The 22951-nt window shown below is 39.8% G+C and overlaps 1 protein-coding gene across 1 annotated transcript in view; it reads right to left on the reverse strand.

Annotated features, from left to right (window-relative positions):
* Positions 1–22951, reverse strand: part of LOC144769149 (uncharacterized) — a 1798260-nt gene that overhangs the window by 142320 nt on the left and 1632989 nt on the right. The window contains exon 24 of the mRNA XM_078653155.1: positions 1770–1932. Within this exon, the coding sequence (XP_078509281.1) occupies positions 1770–1932 (163 nt within the window). The remainder of the gene's footprint in view (positions 1–1769; positions 1933–22951) is intronic.

The following is a 22951-nucleotide window of genomic DNA, read 5'->3' on the forward strand; positions in this document are numbered from 1 at the left end:
AGAGACATTGTCCGACTTGTCTGAATAGCTGACCTGTCACTGACCCAACGCACTCAATAGGTTACTGAAACAGAGAGCTGCGGAGCACTCTGTTGGGAGGTTCGAGAACCCAATCGGGGTTTTGGGAAGTGAAAGTGCTGGCGAAGCACTTTGCTGATAAAGGTAACAACCCAATCGGGTTTTGGCAGATTCCTTGCAGAGAGGGAGTAGCGCAGGTGTTGCAACTGAAGATGCGGGTGTTGGTCTTAACCTTTGGTGAACCGGTCCTGATCCAAATCCTGGGGTTATCCTGTCCTGATTGTCCATGAGCTGCACCTGATCGCCTACTGGCACTTAAGTCCTTGGGGTTCTTCCTGTCTTTTCCAACTGACCCGTGGCCAGGGTTGGTCTTCACTCTATCCTAGGTGAATATAAAGTATGTGTGGGTGGTTGTAAAGAAATTTTCATTTCCTTTTCTAAATTCTCGAATATTGCAAAGCTTAATTGCATATGTTCCTTTTTCCCATCCCTTGGTTAATGAGATTTTCATGTATTTCTGTCCATTAGTGTGTTCCCATTTTTCCCCACCCATAGGCAATGCAATATCGTTTCTATATAGTATATGTTCCTTTTCTCACCCTCCCTTTTAGGAGATTAGATGAATTTAATAGTATGTTCCATATCTTACCTTCCCTAAAGTATTGAGCTAAATTTAAATCTCAAATTACAATAAGTTCTTCTTTAAACTGCCATCTGAATTGCGAAAGTCTTTGGGTTTAGTATGTTCCTATTTCTTTACCCTCCTTTACTCAAAGTGCGAAAGTCTGGGATCTAAATTAGCATGTTCCTTGTTTTCCCTTCCCTTTACTTTAAGTTTTAAATGCTTAGCATACTCTATCTTATACATAGCTATACACTGTTTCTGATTTTAGTTATTGATAGTCTTATCGCTTTCAATTTTCTGCTCATGAGATATGATGATGATGATGATGATTAGATAAAAGATTGAACCTACTCAGAGTCTGCGGTTATTTCATCTTTACAAAAATGTTATAAATGTTTTGAGTGCCTATCTGTAAACGCAACTCCCTGATCCAATGTGTTTAGGTTCCTAGTATCTTCATTACTAGGTTATAAGTATAGGAATTAGAGATAAATTCACAAATATACTGATAGTAGAGCGTGAGTTTCCCAAATATTGTTAAGGTGTGCGGTTTAGAAATTATGGGCCCAGGTGAGTATTAGTAAAATTTCCTAGCTGGGTGACCTGCGCGCTCTATCATAAATACTGGGAAAACGCAAACAATTTCTCAGGAATATGCATACATTTGTATTCAGACTACTGTAAATGAAGTACCTTTCCCAGAATGATCTCTCAGGTTTGGAACTCCTCCTCCTACTCCCCAAGATTTGTTAATTGATAAGCATAACGTTCCAGAGGTTTGTATGAACAATGATTATCTTTTACCCAACAGAAATTTCTGGGTTAATGGAGCGACTACTGCAAAACCAACCCTATGATGTCTAGATACTCTGAGAGCTCCATGTGTTCAAGCAATGGGCCTTGCATATCAGGAACATAAGCTCCTACATTAACTGAACAATATCGAGGCATAGTGAGGAACACTCTCAACCTTTCACCAGGTAATGTCTAGTCTCTACATGAAGCTTTCAGTCCTCAGAGGTTCAGACTCCTCAGCACTAACGAGTAGGGGCATTAATCTCTACATGGGTCTCTTTGTAGGGGTTGTCAAAATACATTTAACTAGAAGAACGAGTGACTGACTTACTATTGGACACAGCTTGCAGCAGACAAAACCCATTGATCACTGATCAGTGTCCCTCCACATATGTGACTGCCGTTTGCCTGGATGCTGACTTGCCATGGCCATTCACCCTCCTGGGCCGCCTGTCCCCCGGCGATGCGGCTAATAGCCGTGGGTCTCCCACAAACTGCAGACAAAGAGAGAAGGGATGAGTTAGATACTAGCAGTACAGTTGGATGGAATCTCAGAATATCTTCTATAGAAACATTCTCTGGCATAAACATTATGCCCTAAATACAGTTAAAAAAAGATTGTCCCATTTGGGTACATTTTCTATTATTAACACCATATGGGCAATATTTCCCTTAACAATATTTAGGACAGCATACTTATGTCAGACGATATTCGGATACCGTACTGAATAAGTAGATAATATGCTATAGTTAATTTCTTCAGTTTTTTCCCTTCACATGCAGAATTCCCAAAAATAGTTTTTTTCAGTTTCTCTTTGACTCTGAGGTCGCTGTTAATTTGAAAGGTGCATATTAACGTTGGCATATGCTACATTGGTTGTACCAGCACAGCAGGACTAAAAGGTAGAAGTTAGAAACCAAATAAATGAAGTCCTTTTATATCTCAGCTGTGTCACTTTAGCTGACACTTATTCGTGGCCCTGCATTGCTGGAGGAACACATCCTTCAACTGGTCTACTTTAATGGCATTTATCTTTGCATTCCTCATTTGTTTCTTCACCTTCTGTGTTTCTATTGTCTATTGGTCACTTTTGTCTTTACACCTTTTTTCTCTTTTTTTTAAGTTTCATTTTTCTTTTTCCTTCTATTCCTTTTACTTTTTTGCTTCTTTTTACTTTTTTAGGCATGTTCTAAACTCTGACGCCGTTGATTTTTCCTTATTCTTTATTTTCTCTCCGGTACTGTTTTCTTCTGTTCTATTGTTTATTATTTTTCCTAGGTCCCTTACTATTTTGTTTGCGCAATTGTTTTAATTTCTTCTTTAATATTTTACTTTATATTTATTTTTTAGAAAGGTTTCTTAATATCAATCGTTAAGGTGTTTGATTTTACAGCATTGCATTTTGTGTAAATGAGACAGTGCTGAACAACCGTTAGACTTTTAGGGGCAGATTTACAATAACTGGTGCATCCCTGCATATAAGCAGGGATGCGCCAGTTATTGTGCGTCACAGCAGACATCTCTTGCGCCACCATGGATGCGCCGCATTTACAATGCGCAGGAACAACAGGAGAAAAACCCATAGCCCACGTCGGGATGGTTGTAGAGTATGTATAAAACAACAATTCCCAACACGTATCAGTTTAAGGCAGTTAAACAATGTATGCAGTCAGCATTACATAAACAAGAAACAAGGAGGCTCATATGGTTTAAAAGCTTGTTATTCACCAATTCAGAAGAGGGTGTTTCACATGGAAATACAGTTAGACAGCACTGTACAGAGAAAATCATGTGACAACCCGATGGCACTTGGTGAATAGTGATATATACAATAGGTGAAAAGTGAAGATGCAAGTGCTGAACGTGAACAGCGTGAACGGCGCAGAGTGACAAAGAAATTATACAGTGATGGCTCCACAGGATTAAGTTATAGTCACTGAAATCATGGTATCAAACAATTTTATAAGAGCCAAAAACGCTAGACGCGCCATAAAATTGCGCTGTGATGTCAACGGCGTTTCGATCCCCATAAGTCGGGATCGTCTTCAGGACAGGGTTGTCGGATTCAGGCAGTATTGTAAACGCATTGAAAATCGCGTGGTTCCTGAGATCCTAGGCGCAGACAGCAAACAGTCGGTCAAAAACTTGTCGATACAGCCGAGGGCAGGTAAGAAGAGGCAGCGCCTGAACAAATCAAGGCGCCCAGAGGCGATGAGGGCTCTAAACGTTCGGGTAGCTCGTAGTGAGTCGGAGCTGCTCCCACTCACTACGAGCTACCCGAATGTTTAGAGCCCTCATCGCCGCAGGCCGCCTTGATTCGTTCAGACGCTGCATCTTCTTACCTGCCCTCGGCTGCATCGACAAGTTTTTGACCGACTGTTCGCTGTCTGCGCCTAGGATCTCAGGAACCACGCGATTTTCAACGCGTTTACAACACTGACTGAATCCGACAACCCTGTCCTGAAGACGATCCCGACTTATGGGGATCGAAACGCCGTCGACATCACAGCGCAATTTTATGGCGCGTCTAGCGTTTTTGGCTCTTATAAAATTGTTTGATACCATGATTTAAGTGACTATAACTTAATCCTGTGGAGCCATCACTGTATAATTTCTTTGTCACTCTGCGCCGTTCACGTTCAGCACTTGCATCTTCACTTTTCACCTATTGTATATATCACTATTCACCAAGTGCCATTGGGTTGTCACATGATTTTCTCTGTACAGTGCTGTCTAACTGTATTTCCATGTGAAACACCCTGTTATGAATTGGTGAATAACAAGCTTTTAAACCATATGAGCCTCCTTGTTTCTTGTTTATGTAATGCTGACTGCATACATCGTTTAACTGCCTTAAACTGATACCTGTTGGGAATTAGCATTTACAATGCGGCGCACCATGGGGCAAGAATAGACAGATGCATGACGCATCTGCTGCCGGTGAGGTGACGCATCGACGCAGCTCCAGCAAGGCTCAGGGGGCCCCTATGCCTAACATGCTGCATCAATCCTTACGCCTGCTTCAAGCAGGTGCAGTGTTTTGATGCAGCATGGCCCTAAAAGTGACTGAGTGAAATCTTGTATAATTCATTCAGCCACTTTTAAGAGGCGTTCCTGCACCGGAACACCCCCCCCCCTGCACCGGAACGCCCACATGTGGCACCGGGCCTTACAACGTGATGCATCTCCCTAGATGTGTCACGTTGTAAATACCCCGCAGCGTGGTGCTGCGTTTGCGCTGCCACTGCGTCACAAAAGTTATGCAAAGGCGGCACAAATGTGGTGTACGGGGCTTGTAAATCTGCCCCTTAAGATTTAGAACATTGATAGGTTTTTTTTTAGTATAAAAGAATAGTGAATAAAACATTTTCCAGCAGGTACTGAGTGCCAGTGCCAAACAAGACTTCTCCAGAAATGTCTGTAGACAAGAACCTACAATCATGTTCCTCAAGGGGAAATGTTAGATAACATGATAGCATGGGTGCTGTATTGTATTGAATGTAGTACATTCTTACATGCTACAGGTCTGAGCAACAGTGCTAGGCCAGGGAAAACTCCTCAAAGTCTACCGTGAAAATATTTGTGTTTTTTTTGGAGGACTGAAGGGCGGGTAGCCAATGAATATTTATAGATAGGACTTAAATGGCTATTTTGGAGACTCTGCTGGATGACTTGCTGCTGCAGGGCGGTGCAGCTTTTTAAAAACCAAAACAAATCCTTTTACTACTTGTTGTATTGATAGGGAACACGCCCCCTGCATATTAAGCAGATTTCTTTATAGTCCTCAGTCAGGCTGCATCTGGGCAGTTTGGATTAAAACATTTTAAAGAGTACTTTTTTGCTGTTTGAAGATGCCCATTCTACAGAACATCAACATAGTGAACAAACTACTGGCTTCTATTTTGTTTAAGTCAAAAAACGACCTCCTTGGGAGCAAATATTTATACCCCAACACTATATATCCCATACACCACCAAAAACTCTCATTCAACCAGGGTAGACCAACCCAAAGAAACAAGTTACGTGAACTAAAGAATCAAATCAGTGCAAAAATATATAATAATACTTTTTACTAGATCTTACATTTTACTAAAATAGTTTTTTACATGTGATACCCAATTACAAAGTTAAAAATCATACATTTCAAAGACAGATTTAATATTCAAATATATCATTCACAAAACAAACAATCACAATAATCAATACAGTTATAACCACAGCTACAAGTGGGACAAAAAAGCAGCAAGAAAAATGATTTCAAATCAAGAAGACATCACAATAGTCAAACCAACAGATAAATAAAATGTACATGCACACAACTAAAACAGCAAATTCCTGTTCGATATTAATCACAAAGTGTTGCATTTGTCATTGATCCGTGATGTATCCCAACACAAAGCATCAACACGTTTCGGTGGGTCCGACGTAATATCTCCCCTCCTTCTTCAGGAAAGTACAAATTCTTCCCACCTCGTATCAATAATTTTCCAAATGAAAGTACTCCCAGAATCAGGTGTACTACAAAGAAGCAGACTATAATCTTCACCATACAAGGCTTGTTAAAGAAAACAAAATCCCTCTCGTTTTTCAAAGTTGCATACCGCTCTTTTTACCAAAGGTTCACTTTATAGCATAAATGGTAAAAGCAAGAAGGAAATTCTCCCAATCTGTTAAGAATGTCCAGACTAGCACCGACTTTCTGTCACATCCACGTGAGGGAAGGTAACTTCTCACTCTGTATGGTATATATAAAACAACTTGTCTATAAAGTGGAATAACGTTCCTTGTATCGGGGATTCAGCATGGGATACTCAGCCTCCGTGTACGTCTATTTTATTTAAACAGTAGGAAATGGTAGTCTGTTTAATGTATCCTTAGTAAACAGGCATCTCTGACTGAGCCAGTCGTTTATTTATAAGAGTCTTAGTAAACAGACTATTCTCTGCTACTATAGGGACAAAAAAGCATATGTCAGTTTATTTACTCTGATGAACTCTGTCAACTTAGCAAATAGACTATCAGCAGCTAAAAAAAAAATATATATATATATATATATATATATATATATATATATATATATATATATATATATTACCTACTGGCGGTCACCAGTGGGTAGTTATAGTTAGGATCGTTTTCCATAGGAAATCCGCAACATTCTATTGGGAATAACTTTGGCGCCGAATGAGGGATCTGCCTGTAATTTTCCTTAACTTTGCCTCGCTGCGCTCTGCTCCTTCCCTCAAAGTTTCGGGGGGATCCGTTAAGCGGGGGCGAGATAAAAGGGGGGTCCCAAAACGTGTTTTCCCCATGTTAATTTCCATAGGGCGGTTGGACTCACTTTTAGCCCGAACGGCTGAATGGATTTCCACCAAACTTGGCAAAATAGTAGGGACTGGTACCCCGATGTGCCTTTGCTATGTCTCAAGATATATGCTCCAGTGGTTTTTACGAAAATCAACTTTGAAAAAATATATATTGGGCTACATTGGGCTATATATATGTTAGAGCCCAAATGTAGCCCATGTAGCCCAATGTAGCCCAATGTAGCCCAATGTAGCCCAAAGATGGCCACCAGAGACAAAAAAAACCAAATGTAGCCCAAATATCAGCCAGATGTTGCCCAACTATAGCCCAATGACAGAATGTCCCAGAGTGTTCTAAAGAACAACTAGAGCGCTAACAGTCTTACTTATGACAAAAGTATGGCACACCTGAAGTCATCTTGATTGGAATAAAGTGTTAACACTTAAAACATTTAATTTGCAAAGGAACAAAATGAGGGGGTTCATTTTGTCATAGAAATTATGATTAGTGCTGAAGAAAGAAAAATTAGGGCACATTTTGAGTGACTTCTCAAATCCTCTTATATTTCATTAAAAAAATTCTGATATGCAGTCTCCCAAGATGGCCACCAGAGACAAAAGAGCCCAAATGTAGCCCAAATATCAGCCAGATGTAGCTCAACTATAGCCCAATGACAGAATGTCCTAGAGTGTTCTAAAGAACAACTAGAATGCTAACAGTCTTACTTATGACAAAAGTATGGCACACCTGAAGTCATCTTGATTGGAATAAAGTGGTAACACTTAATACATTTAATTTGAAAAGGAACAAAATGAGGGGTTTCATTTTGCCATAGAAATGTTATTTATATATATATATATATATTCACTGAAAAAACCATAGGTTATAGACCATATATAGTTAGGAATTAGCATTTAGAAAACCTTATTTTACTCACACAAAACCATTGAAATTCCATATATAGTTAGTTGCACTAACTATATATCGCGCACCCGCAATCCACTGCTGATGATGTCACATATTACATCATTCATGACATGGTCAGTGACATCACTGATGACATCACTGATGACATCTCAAATGACATCACTGATGACATCACTGATGACATCTCATTTGACATCATTCTTGTGCTAATACGATAAACCTCTTCAGACTCTAATATAACCTTAGATACACTCAGTGTATACAGACACTCACACACTGTCACTCATCCATGGAGTTACTCACACACCTAGTCAGTCATGCAAAGAAACAATCTCACCTCCATTTCCTCAACTATACAGTTATACACACCTTACTTATTCAAACATATACTAACACATATTTACTCTCTTATACAATCCCTGATACAAGTTCACAATGATCCATACAGCCACTCACACATTCAGTGGCTCTCATGCACAGTTATTTATATATGCCAACTCTCACATGTACTGTGTTTTACATATGTACTTACTATGACATGTAGCATTGAGATATCCATTCACTCATCAATACACTCATGCACACAGTCAACCGCCCATGTAGCTTTTTCCACATGCACTCTTGAACTCATACACCTAGTGAATCAACTGCTCACACATCTATGCACAGAGTCACACACCTCCCAGCCACCCCCACACAAACTCAATCTCCCATAGAAATACTTGGGCAACCAATTAATAACACATATAGCCTCTCGTATAGCTAATGATCAACACATGCAGCAGTTTACATCACAACAGACATAATGATGCACAAATTAAGACAGTTTAGTCACTAACCCATGCATTCAGTGAGACACATTTAATCACTCACTCATACAGTCAGTCACGCACCTACTAAATCCTTCATCCAGACACTTATACATCCACTCATTCTTCAATATCTAAGACATATTTTAACTTTACAGAAACATACAGTCACTGGATGTTGTCATCAGTGATGTCATTTGAGATGTCATCAGTGATGTCATCAGTGATGTCACTGACCATGTCATGAATGATGTAATATGTGACATCATCAGCAGTGGATTGCGGGTGCGCGATATATAGTTAGTGCAACTAACTATATATGGAATTTCAATGGTTTTGTGTGAGTAAAATAAGGTTTTCTAAATGCTAATTCCTAACTATATATGGTCTATAACCTATGGTTTTTTCAGTGAATTTTCAAGGTTTTGTAAATGCTAATTCCTAACTATATATGGTCTATAACCTATGGTTTTTTCTGTGAATTTCATTGGTTTTTTAACAGCTAATATCTGTAGCTGTAAAATGTATTCTTCTTTAAATCCAAAAATATATTTTATATGTTTATGAATAATTTTTTTTTTAAATATTTTTTTTTCTTCGTTCCCGCTTCGCGAATCGGGAAGCTTCCCGTTAGCTGACCTTGATGCCGCGAAATAGACCGCGAGCCGGTAAACGTTTCTTTACCGCAAGTGCCGCGTTAGAAAACAACATCGTGACGCCTCCCGTCCGCATGACGTTTCACGTTGTCGCGTGATACGTCATATGACGTGCTACGTTAGCGAACTGGTACGCGAAGCGAGTGCCAAAGCGCAGGTTTCTGGAAGCAAACCGGGAGGCCCTGCAAAGCGCTTAACGTAAACACAGCAAGTCATGTGACTTGGTAATAACACTTTTCATTGGTTCATTTCACTTTTGGTTTCCTAATGATGTAAGACTAGGTCATATAATCTAAAATGAACACTTTTGATTGGTTGAGAACTCTTGTTTTTCCCAAATGATGAAAATCCCTCCTTCTTTCCTCACTCTGACTTTCATCATTGTGAGAGAAAGACCCTTTGTGATCACTGAGCAATGGCTTCTTTAGTAGCTTCAGCTGGTGCTTCCCCACCACCTCCACCACATCCAAGGAAGAGTGGACCACCTGCTCAAGTTGTAATTCAACAAGAAGAAGAAGAAGAGGAACAGGAGGACGAGCACGAAGAGAGGCAGTTTTTGCCTGAGCAGCCCAAGACGTCTCACCGGAAAGAAAACTTCATTTGGCAATTTTTTTAAATTCCCAAAGGTCAGAAAAAAGTAAATGCAAGATACGTAACTTGCCTTATATGTCAAGATAGACTGTCCAGAGGGACCGACAAAAAATACAGTTTCGGAAACTACACAATGCATCGCCATATGACTAGGTGGCATCCTAACAACTACAGTGCTGCACAGTTTCGGAACGACCTAGATAATCTCCCTATTATGGCCAGAAGATCTGTTGTACCGGAAGTAACGGGACCAGAGGGCAGGGAGATGGTGCCAAATATACAAATGAGATTTGGTGAAGTAAAACACACCTGCGTATTTTGCGATGGATTCATTTCCTACGGAGAAAGAAGCATCACTCTGATCAACAGAGCTATTGACTATCATATGCAAGTTTGTCCGAAACGCCCAAAATAATAAATACTTCTTTTTTTTGTTTTGTTGCTCCTGTTGAGCCCTTTACAATGAATCGTTTTCATTGCCCCCTCCAAGAAAAACCCAAAAAAATATAAAACTGTTCCGAAAAATTCAAAAACAGTAAAAAAATGTTCAGAAAAAAAAAAAAAAAGTTCTTTTCAGAACTACCTCCCCGTTATTAAAAAATTGGTACAATATTTGGAACTGTGCCAACCTCTATTTCTCTTAGTTCGCTTCCTAGTTCGCTCGCTGGTACGCGAACTGGAAGCGAACCAAAAACAGTAAGTATAAGGGAAGGAAACACACACTTATGTTAAAAGAAAGACAGCTATAGGGGAGTAAACTAGAGATACTATTACCCATAATCCACTGCTGATGATGTCACATATTACATCATTCATGACATGCTCAGTGACATCATCAGCAGAGGATTGCGGGTTTTTTGGCAACATGCCTTATCCACGGTTTAATAACGCTGCCTTTTGCTTTATATAAGTTTTCAAATTGTATGAAATATATACCAATAGGTCTTTATGAACCTTTAGGTAGTGCTTTTCTTCAAGAGGTCTGGTCGCTTCCATACACATACAGATGTTTCAAAGATGATCAAGAAGTTTATCTGAATGGAGAGGAATGCACTGAGACGCCAGATCATTCACTAAAGTGTAGGCACATACAGTTACACGATTCATGCAACAAACACCGACCAAATATGGCTTGCGTGTTGCAAGGCACGCCAGTTCCTGCTATCATCCCCACGTTCAAGTTGTTGGAAAATGGTAGTTATTTGATGCTCAATAATGAAGATTGTTCTGAGTTAATTAAAAGTATTCCTTTTATCGTAACAGTAAGTGAACGGGTTATTTGCTGCAGAAATGTTCTATTTCCTCCCACACATGAACATAGGGAGTTTTCAATCTGGCCACAAATACCAACCTTGGGACACGTTTCAACGGCATGGCAAGAATAAGAGCTCTTTTGTCTCAGAGAGAGGTGGCCTTGAGTTCGGCCCGTGAAACTTTCGTACTTCACATAGCGAACACCCGTACACAGGTTTGCCTTTCAATTTCAGCAACATGTTTCCGACTATCTTTAACGCATCCTCCACAAAATCCCTGGCACACTTTTTTAAAGTTGTTACCAGTGGTCTCGTGACTTCATTTGAGAAAATCTTTGGAGTCATCCCTGCTCCCTTTCATTGTATTTTCTGCACTCTGGTTCGTGGATTGGCATTTTTACTTGCATTACCAGCGGACGCTCTTGTGCTTTTTTACATTTTTAAATATGGATGTCCCTCCTATGCAACCTCCGACCCTGCAGCTGCTGACACTGTTCCGCAATCGCATGCTAGAATATTATGGCACAATGCCGTTGGCGATATTAAGCACGGCATATGGATTATCTTTTCGGTTCTCCTACTTCACCTGTGTCCAGCCTGTATTTCACTGCCTGACCTGTGATTTCGATTGGGCCATTGATTTGTGTCTCTGCGGACCGGTTTCTCCTGACGTCGACTTTAATCAGCTGATGACTCCTATCATTACTCACGAGTTGATTTGTCCTGGCGAAAGGATTATGGCTGTGGCATTGATGCATGGACTACTTGGTCCCTGGAATTTACTGGCGGCAGCACAGTCTTTCTTGGAACACAGCTTTCTTGAAAACCCACCAAGCTGTCCTCTGATGGTGATAAAGGATCCGGTGCTGGGAGAGCACGTATGTTCTTTTCCGCTTTTAAATTGGATGGCTGAACTGTTTTCGGATGAAGACGGTGACTTCCTATTGGAGGCTGTTGCAGCTTATTTTGCATACACAGTTATGTCATAGACCTTTTTCATGTTTGATATGCTGAGTACTAGCATTTCATTGACAATTCATTGACTTATTTGTCAAGTTTTTATTATTTACCTTGCCTATTGGCTTAAGACTCGATAAAGTACTTGGCTGTTTTATTTTTCTTTAGCATTGAATTTTCCTAGTTTTTAATGCTTTACCTTGCGGACCGTCCACATATAAACTTGCAATCTGCTCTCATGAGATGGCACTTCTATTATCTTATTCAGTTCGTTTCCGGATCATGAGGAGGTGTCATCTAGGTCCTGGATATCTTTACACCGTGTTAAGTTAGCATGGGCTCATTACCGGTTTAAACGCCATTTTTCCTTTTTTGCAACTTCTGCACACGACACTTAGTTGTTGCTTTAGCTTTCCACCTAGTAGTTCATCGTGGTTTACATGAGAATAATATGTTATTGGTCTACTATCTGCTTTACTTGTTAAACTATATCTGTACAGCGAGTGCTAAAGTTTCAAGAACAACACGATACAGAATTGTTATGAGGTCTGATCTCCACGACTTCATACTCATAACATAAGTGCAACTTCTGCCAATTCTGGGCATGAGGCGGGTTTTATATTGCTTTGCCGAACACACATACACAACAGTTGATGCGGTTCACATGAAGAGAGAGCTGGTGTATGCTGATGTGATTCCTTCAAATCTAAGACACTAAAGTATGGGCACGCCCTAAACCAACACAAAGAGACCTTCTTAGCAAATAATATAATATGTGTATTAGGGAGGGTGAGATATAAGCAGCCGCGGGCCGTGGAGGGAGTTACGATGGGGCAGGGAGGCGGGGAGGGGGAGAAGCAGGGTGGAGCCCTCTCTACCTTGCCCCTCCCCCTCCCCGCCTCCCTGCCCCACCGTAACTCCCTCCACGGCCCGCGGCTGCTTATAAGTGTTGCTAACTCTTATTCATTTACAGCATGTTAACATACTGTCACCATTCGCTTTTTATGTACTAGTAACTATGCTGGTAATTTTGCTACTGATAATATGTGTACTTGTATTCTCCACCCTGCTTCTCCCCCTCCCCGCCTCCCTGCCTCACCGTAACTCCCTCCACGGCCCGCGGCTGCTTATAAGTGTTGCTAACTCTTATTCATTTACAGCATGTTAACATACTATCACCATTCACTTTTTATGTACTAGTAACTATGCTGGTAATTTTGCTACTGATAATATGTGTACTTTTATTATCTAAGGTACTACGCCTGAGAAGACGGCATTAGTAAATAAACATTTCAAATACACATCTGTTCTTCTTAACTCCATGTTCTGGTTTCTAAGAAATCTATAACGACCGACTGTTCATGAGTTCCACGTATCCTGAGGTACTATAAGTTCATATTCTGGATTGTCTAAACATTGAGAGTTTGTTATATCCAATGTGACACTGTACCTAGCTTGCTAAATAGTTTTTGATTACTAACGTGAGTTTTGGGACACCCTAATTCGCCGAGGTTCCAATCCTCTGTCCACAGTTCTGTGTGAGAACAGAAACCCTGCGACAGGGGCACCCCCGACCCTTGCTGGAGCTTCATCACACTTGCGATACAACTCCAGCAATGCGCCACCTTTACGGCACAGATACATCACGCATCTGTGCTGTTTTTGCCCCATGATGCGCCGCATTGTAAATGCAGCACACCATAGGTGACGGAACAGCGGCACAGAATGACTAACACATCCCTGGTGATGCGCCAGTCATCATAAATCTATCCCTATGCTTCTTATCTTGTTAGAGATGAACCGCCATATGTATCATCAAAGTTATTTGCATTTCCTAAATAGCGAACTTTAAGGAATAAATAGCGATTCTTTACCATTCCTAGTTTGCGATGAGCTATTTGCTAATTAGCCGAATGTAGCCCAATGAAGCCCAATGTAGCCCAATGTAGCCCAAAGATGGCCGCCAGACACACAAAAAAACAAATGTAGCCCAAATATCAGCCAGATGTAGCCCAACTATAGCCCAGTGACAGAATGACCAATCAGCTTCGCAAACCTCCGTTACGCGAAGCGGAGCGCTGTTACAGATATATATCTTTTTTTGAACGTTAATTTCTCAAAATCCACTGGAGCACATATATTGAGACCTAGCAAAGGCACATCGGGCTACCAGTCCCTAATATTTTGCCAAGTTTCGTGCAAATCCATTCAGCCGTTCAATTATTATTTTTATTATTTTTTTTTGCCCCGCGGGGCCCTTTTAAAACCTCCACATCAAACCTAGGGGGTCAGCGAGGATCTACTATGCCCCCTTATAGTTATTTCCCCCTTTGTTTTGACCTCCTCTTGTCTCTCGATCCTACCGAGAGACAAGATGGCGGCCGCTACGGACTGTTTGGAATGTTGACAGACGCCGGAGAACCAATCAGCTTCGCTTCACAAAGCTCCGTTGCGCGAAAAGTCCGCGAACCAGAGCGCTGCCTGGTCCGCGCTTACAGATATATATCTTTTTTTAAACGTTAATTTCTCAAAATCCACTGGAGCACATATATTGAGACCTACAAAAGGCACATCGGGCTACCAGTCCCTACAATTTTGCCAAGTTTCGTGCAAATCCATTCAGCCGTTCGGGCTAAAAGTGAGGCCAACCGCCCTATGGAAAACTCAATGTTAAAAACACGTTTTGGGACCCCCCTTTTTTCTCGGCCCCCCCTGGACGAACCCCCCCCAAATTTTCAAGGGCTGCTCGGAAACAAAATGTGCCATTTTCCTGAAAATTTCAGCCAATTCCGTCCACAAACGCCAAAGTTATTAGACATAGAATTTTCAAAAAACCCATAGAGAAAAAATCCTAACTATATATACCTACTGGCGACCGCCAGTAGGTAATATATATATATATATATATATATCCATAGGTTTCACACCAGTTATAGTTAGGAATTAGCATTTAAAAAACCTATTAAATTCACTGAAAAAACCATAGGTTTCACACATGTTATAGTTAGGTGGAAATTTTACTTGCATAAAACCATTGAAATTCCCACGTTATAGTTAGTTGGACTCACTATAACTTGCGCGTGCAATGCACTGCTGATGACGTCACATATTACATCACTCATGACATGGTCAGTGACATCACTCATGACATCACTGATGACATCTCAGATGACATCACTGATGACATCATCCAGTGAATGTGTATCTTTCTGAATTTTTTTTTTTTATATATATGTATATCTAAAGGTTGATGGAAGAATAAATGGGTAAATAAATGTCTACATGGATGTTTTTTGTGTAAAATTGATTGGTTAACTGACTTATTAAATGTATCTTAGTGAATACATATATTAGCGAGTAATGTTTAAATATTTAAATATCTGTATCCGTGTCTCACTTTGTGTATAAGTGGCTGCATGGGTTGGTGAGTAGCTACATGAGTGTGTATATGGGTTATTAGTTGTTTTTTTGAGTATCAGTATCAGTGTCTGTATGGTTAGGTGGGGGATATTACTTAGAGCACAGATGCATGAATGAGTGACTCACTATTTGTATGTATTTTGAAGACAGCATGTGTGCAAGACTGTATGGGTGGATGATTGTGTGTATGGGTGGGTTAGTGAGTATGTGTTTTTATAATTGATTGTTTAAGAGTGTAAATATGTTTCCGTTTCTGTAGAAGTATGTGTAGTGGTGTGTATATAGCAGTATAATCAAGTAAATGGTTTTTTGATAGTTTATTTGCATGTGTGAATTTGTGTGTGAGTAACTATATGGATGAGTATTAGTGTGTAACAGGATGTATAGGTGTATGAGTACATATGATGAGTAAGTACATGCATGAGTGACTATATAGAACTGTTGGTGAATGAGTGGATGTGTATGTAGATGTTGGAATTACCTAATAAGTTGTTGTAATTGGTATTGGTTTCTCCTTTTTTAAGAACATTTTAGTTTCTATTTTTGAATGTGTGTGTCAAAGGTTATTTTATGCTGATAGGAGGTCTGCCACTTTGTCACAAGCATGTTGTCATCAGTGATGTCATTGGAGATGTCATGAGTGATGTCATGAGTGATGTCACTGACCATGTCATGAGTGATGTAATATGTGACGTCATCAGCAGTGCATTGCACGCGCAAGTTATAGTGAGTCCAACTAACTATAACGTGGGAATTTCAATGGTTTTATGCGAGTAAAATTTCCACCTAACTATAACTGGTGTGAAACCTATGGTTTTTTCAGTGAATATATATTTATATATATATATATATATATATATATATATATATATATATATATATATATATATATATATATATATATATATATATATCAAAACAAAACCCTTTCAGGCATAGAGTGACGCATAAATTCTGCAAAAAAGAAGGAGAGAACTCTGGGTAGGTCTCAGTTTAGGTGGAAAGCAGTTCCTGTTAGAGCACTCTCAACACCAGCGACACTCTAGATCTGCTCACCTCAAATGTCTGTTTTTCTATCAAAGTTTTTAAGCATAGGATTAGCACAGTGCTATCCACGCCGAGATAGAAAATGACAAAGTCTTTTGCCATTTAAACAGCAAAGTCTTTAAGCATAGGACTAGTACAGTGCAATCCTCGCCGAGCTGTAAAATAACAAAAGCCATTTATCACTCCAGGCACAACATTACAGCTTTGAATTGGTAAAATACCAACTCAAGCCAACCTGAAATGAGTAAAAGCAACCCCTGACACAGTGTTTCGCTCTAATTAGAGCTCTTCAGAGAGGTATAGCTTTGTCCAGACACAAGGGAGCACCCAGTATTAAGTCAAAACAAAACCTTTTCAGGCATAGAGTGATGCATAAATTATGCAAAAAAGGAGAGAACTCTGGGTGAGTGATGTCACTGACCATGTCATGAGTGATGTAATATGTGACGTCATCAGCAGTGCATTGCGGGCGCGCGAGTTATAGTTAGCTGAACTAACTATAACGGGGGAATTTCAATGATTTTGTATGAGTGAAATGTCCAGCTAACTATAACGTGTAAAACCTATGGTTTTTCCAGTGAATTTCTAAGGTTTTTAAATGCTAATTTCTAACTATAACGTGTGTGAAACCTATGTTTTTTAAAGTTTTTTTTAAATGCTAATTCCTTTTTATAACGTGTGTGAAACGTATGGTTTTTTCAGTGAATTTCTAAGGTTTTTTAAATGCTAATTCTTAACTATAACGTAGGGTAAACCTATGTTTTTTAGTATATATATATATATATATATATATATATATATATATATATATATATATAAATAAATAAATATATATATATACATATATGCACAGGAAAACTAAACAGGCACTTTGTTATGATATAAAATCAAGTACACCAAAGTATATCTTCATGTAGGTTTATTCTCAGAGAAAGATCCTAAACAGCTTCTTGCCAGACACAGCTGGACCAACTGATAATAATGCCACAGAGGTGACATCACATTAGAATCCCTGGAGCATCATAGAGATGAACTATTCTAAGCAGTAAAACACATGTACAATACAAATCAGCATTATAAGTAAATATAACACATCTCCACATCTCCACCCTCGTCGCCAAATTTGTTATGATATAAAATCAAGTACACCAAAGTATATCTTCATATAGGTTTATTCTCAGAGAAAGATTCTAAACAGCTTCTTGCCAGGCACAGCTGGACCAACTGATAATAATGCCACAGAGGTGACATCACATTAGAATCCCTGGAGCATCATAGAGATGAACTATTCTAAGCAGTAAAACACATGTACAATACAAATCAGCATTATAAGTAAATATAACACACTTCCCTTACAAAGAAGTACAAAGTTTGCATGTCTGCAGCCTTTCTCATTTTTCACCTTATTCATCTTCTGCTCAATCAACACATCATCCACACATACACACACCTAATTGCTCCCTTTCTTGGCTGGGGTTATCAATCATTCTTCTTTAATTCAAATTCAAAGTACAGGCCCTTTATCGACGCTTTTTATTATAACAACTACCCGGCCGAAAGCACTATGAAATTTGCACACTTGCTCCCTTTCTTGGCTGCACTTATCAATTATTCTTCAATTTTATATTTTGATTCAAACTCAAGGCCCTTTATCGAGCCTTTGCGTTGTAACTACTGTTGCAGTGATTCTGCTCCTACACACAACTGTGCATAAAGACTTACGACCTCAGTGAATTACGGTGTTCCAAACCCCACCTTAGTACCCAAACACCATAACAGACTAGCAATCAGTGACTCAATGGTTCTTCCTCCTATAGCAAAAACACCAATTATTATTCAACCCACAACATACGACTTAGGTTACCTCAGATAAGGTAGCTAACAAGAGCACTCCTTCATTACATTCTTACACCAGTCCAAAACAAGCACTTAATAAACACACCTGCAACTTTGAAATGTTTACTTCTAACACCGTAATCTCATGCCCAGTACCTTACATAATACAAGCAAACATATTATCAGAAACAAAGTTGTCAGCATTGTTACTATTCCATAAAATACAAAGGGAGAAAGCAACCTATAATGCAAAAGGGAAACAGATTTAAAATATACCTAAATTTCACCCTCCCTACTGGGAAGGTTAGTTTATAACTACAGAAGATCTCACACGACTACATAGGCAAACCCATACCTCTGTTACTCAGCAGTAGTGGATCACATTGAGTTCTACACAAACTGTCACGATACGAAAGTTCTCAAACTGTGTGTAATCATGCCTGCACACTTCATTACTAAACGCGCAAGTATAAGAGATGCCACAGCTGCATATCTCTTATGAATCGAACGTGCGAACATCATTCCGAATAACAAACACTGTATCCAACATAACCTTGATGTTTCATGCTCTCACTATACACACTAAAGTAGCAAGGCAGTCTACAAATATAGTATATCAAATTATTCTCATATGAAGCAAAATACTCACCCTTCTCTAAACAATATTGCAAGTGCGTGTTGTCTGCAAAGCAGAGCAGGAAAACAAAAATGGCGTTTAAGCTTCTAATAAACCCATGCTAACTTAACACGGTGTGAGTGCAAGGCTCAGCCCACAACACATTTCCTTGACCAAAGCACATAATATAAACGTCAGCAAATTACGAACGTACAGTCCAAGCCAAAAAAGCAGAGTCAAGTTCAATTTTGCAAAAAAAATGATTCGATCTTTGATAAAAAGCAGTAACTAAATAATAAAGAATAGGTAGAAAAATCAAACAGTCTTATTCCACCAGCTTATAAGCACCGTATGTAGCAACAGCCTCCAACAGGAAGTCATTGTTCTCATCTGAAAACATTTCAGCCATCCAATTTCAATAGTGAGAATAAACATACATGTTCCTCAACAGCCGGAGCCTCTATCACCATCCGAGGAAAACTCGGGTCATCTTCAATGTAACTGCGTGCCAAGAAGTCATGAGCCGCTGCAAAAACATTCCAAAGTCCCATTATCCCATGTGTCGCTGCTAAGGCCATAATCCCACCGCCAGAACAGAGCAAGTCATGAATCACTAAGGGGCTCATCAACTGGTCATAATCCACGTTGGGAGTCACCGTACTGCAGAGACACAAATCCAGGCCCAGTCGAAATCACAGCTAAGGCAATAAAACACAGGTTGAACGCATGTGAAAAAGGAGAATCGAAACGATAATCCATAAGCTGCACTCAACGTTGCAAGAGGCAGCGCTCCATAGTAACTAAGCATTCGGTTGCGGACCAGCAACAACCGAGAAATATTGTCGTCGGCTGCAAGATGTGCATCCATATTTAACTAAACAAATTAATACAAGCCCACCTGCAACTAGTGTGAGCATTAAGCACAATTCACCAAAGATGCTGGAAAAAATCGAATGAAAAAAACAGCGACAAGACACCAAATATAGTTTCTACAGAAGTCACAAGGCCAATGCTTATAACTTAAAAAAAGTAAGCTAACCCCCTACTCGAGGACACATTAAAAAATCTAAATTAACTCCCTAAAATTCCAGGGCACGTCTGTATTTAATAAAGCATACACTTCTGTGCGGGTGTTTGATACATGAAGGACAAATGTTTCTGTAGCAGATATAACAGCGGCCTCTTTTTGAGACAATAGTGCTCTTATACGGCTCATTTGATTGACTCTTCTTTCAAGGTCGGAATCAACGGCCAGATGGAAAGATCCAGCTTCCCATGCAGAGGAGTAAACACAACTTTTTTATAGCAAACCACACGCTCACTTACCATAATCATGTAAGCGATGCCTGCTAACATCACACAATAAGCCACACAGCTGAATCGGATCTCCAATAAGTGACCACTTCTGACTATTCTCATAGCGCGCCCTGTGCTCTGATTTGACAGTGAGAGAGTGATCGCACCATAGTTTCTACTGCTAATCATTCTCAGCATACCCTACGAATACGATAAAACAGTGATAATTTTAACACTGGTCCTCGATAATATGCCCCGAATATCGTAGCGCGCCCTGCATCGCATTTTGGAACGAAGGGGCATATTATCAACAACATTAGGCAATACAGTATCTCCGCTTTTATCGGCAAGAAACTACCGATAAAGCGGCGATAATGGGCTTGATAATAGGCCCTTGTAAATTCCCATAGCAGCCCAGGTTCTGGTGTTAACCTGGCCTGCTATCGGAATTCACAAGGGCATATTATCAAGGCCATTATCTCCGCTTTATCAGCAGTTTCCTGCTGATAAAACCGGCGATAATGTATCGCCTTATGTTGTTGATAATATGGCCCGAAATTCGTTTTATTAATTTAATTGTTTACTTACCTACAATCATCCAGATTCTGTTGTTTATCACCCCCCCACCCTACCCCTCCCCCGCCCCGCGTGTCCCACCGCAACTCCCTCCAAGGGCCGCGTCTGGGCTTTATAATACGCCCTTGTTAATACCCATAGAAGCCCATGTTAACACCAGAACATGGGCTTCTATGGGAATTAACAAGGGCGTATTATCAAGACCATTTTCGCCGTTTTATCGGCAGTTTCCTGCCCATAAAACGTCGATAATTTTAACTCCGGTCCTTGATAATATGCCCATCAGTGCCATATTATCAGTAAAGGGCGATACATTATCGCCGCTTTTATCGGCAGGAAACTGCCGCTAAAGCGGCGATAATGGGCTTGATAATAGGCCCTTGTAAATTCCCATAGCAGCCCAGGTTCTAGTGTTGACCTAGGCTTCTATGGCAATTCTCAAGGATATATTATCAAGACCATTATCACCGCTTTACCGGCAGTTTCCTGCCGATATAAGCGGCGATAATGTATCGCCCTTTATTATTAATATGGCCCATAATCCTTAATGTACAGAGATCCACAAACTTATATTAAACAAAAAAACATAACAGCATGCATTATAGCAAAACACATTTACTACTATAAAACGTTTAACAACGGACAAATATATGGGCATATTATCAAGACAGGCGATAACATTATCGCCGCTTTATCGGCAGTTTTCTACCCATAAAGCGGCAATAATATTATCGCCTGTCTTGATATACCCCATAATTCCTTAATGTACAAAGATGCACCGCACACACTCCAATACAACTTATCAACTCACCTTTCAAATTGATTTGTAGATTAAGAAGAATACCACTCACACAGTGGATATTCTTGTACAGAATCTCTCTAGTTCCGTGTTTGCAGCAGAACCGTCAAATGAAACATTTTCCCTCTCATTTTACACATACAAACATGTAAATAACCAATTAAAATCCTGCACACATTAATTCAAAACAAAACACACATTTCTATTGATTTAACATTCCAAACCTTTCCAACTGACATAACTTTCCACCCTACCCCCAACAGATCATGCAAGAGTCAACTGTCAACAGAGGTCAAAAGTTCAGCACTGTATAAAACACTGCTCCTCAACAAATTTAGACTATGCATAAGCACTTACTTATAAGTACCAATAAAGCAAAAACGTCTCATTACAAGCAACAAAGATATAAACACATAAACTTGATAAATATCTGTAAAAGATTAATTTTTAATTAATTTTTCTTGCTTACGTACAGTTATGGAACAACTTTCAAAATTCGCACTGTACGCGCACAATAAATATACCGTAAAAAAAATAAATAGCATACATCATTCATTTTTTACAATCACCGGACACCCCATCCACCAAGCCTCAAATATAACGTTCAAGACCGTAGGTAGAGCCCCAAATCCACCACGGTACCAGCCGGCTCCCTGCATCATTCGGGAGCCGGCATTGCTATTCCTCACAGAGAGCAGCTTACATGCTTCCATTCTAACTTCAAACATGATTTCAACAGTTTGTTATACATTTTATAAAATAATATAGTACTGCACGCTAAAGCAGAAAAGTCAGCACAATTATGATAGAATACAAAATAGAAAAAAGATATATATACTTCTACACTCAACAAACTCGTAATCAGAGTACACAGTTTAATTTAAAAAACACCCTACCACAACTAGTTTTTCAAACGCATTGTACAATAAAATGCGTCACAAAATAGGTTACATACATGGTGACTCTATAACGTCACCTAGAAAAAAGAAGGCCACTCTTACGCTACCAGGAAAACACAACAAAAGTACAAGGCCCAAACTTCCCTTGTAGTGATTTCTTAGTTGCAGGTATAGTTGTCAGATCGACACACACACTCTCTCATGGCTGGTATACACCCACACCACACCCATTCAGTGCATCCGTCAATACACACGTGACCCTATCTATAAAAAAGACGGAGCGCACGTGTTGTATGCCATTTTAGAGTTGTTCCCAAAGCACCAAACAAAGGGCCCACTACCACATGCGTGGCCTCTTTTGTCACCGAGTTAGTGGTGCACCAAGCACTGAGCAGGTGAAGAACCTGCTATGATGATGATGATGGGAGCACGAGTATGTTGTGAGCCATAGAGGTATCAAGACTCGGCAACACGTATGAGACTTCTTTGTTGAAGATCGTGACTACATCATGAAGAAACTCGT

Source organism: Lissotriton helveticus, chromosome 7, assembly GCF_964261635.1.
Source record: "Lissotriton helveticus chromosome 7, aLisHel1.1, whole genome shotgun sequence".
Lineage (NCBI taxonomy): Eukaryota > Metazoa > Chordata > Amphibia > Caudata > Salamandridae > Lissotriton > Lissotriton helveticus.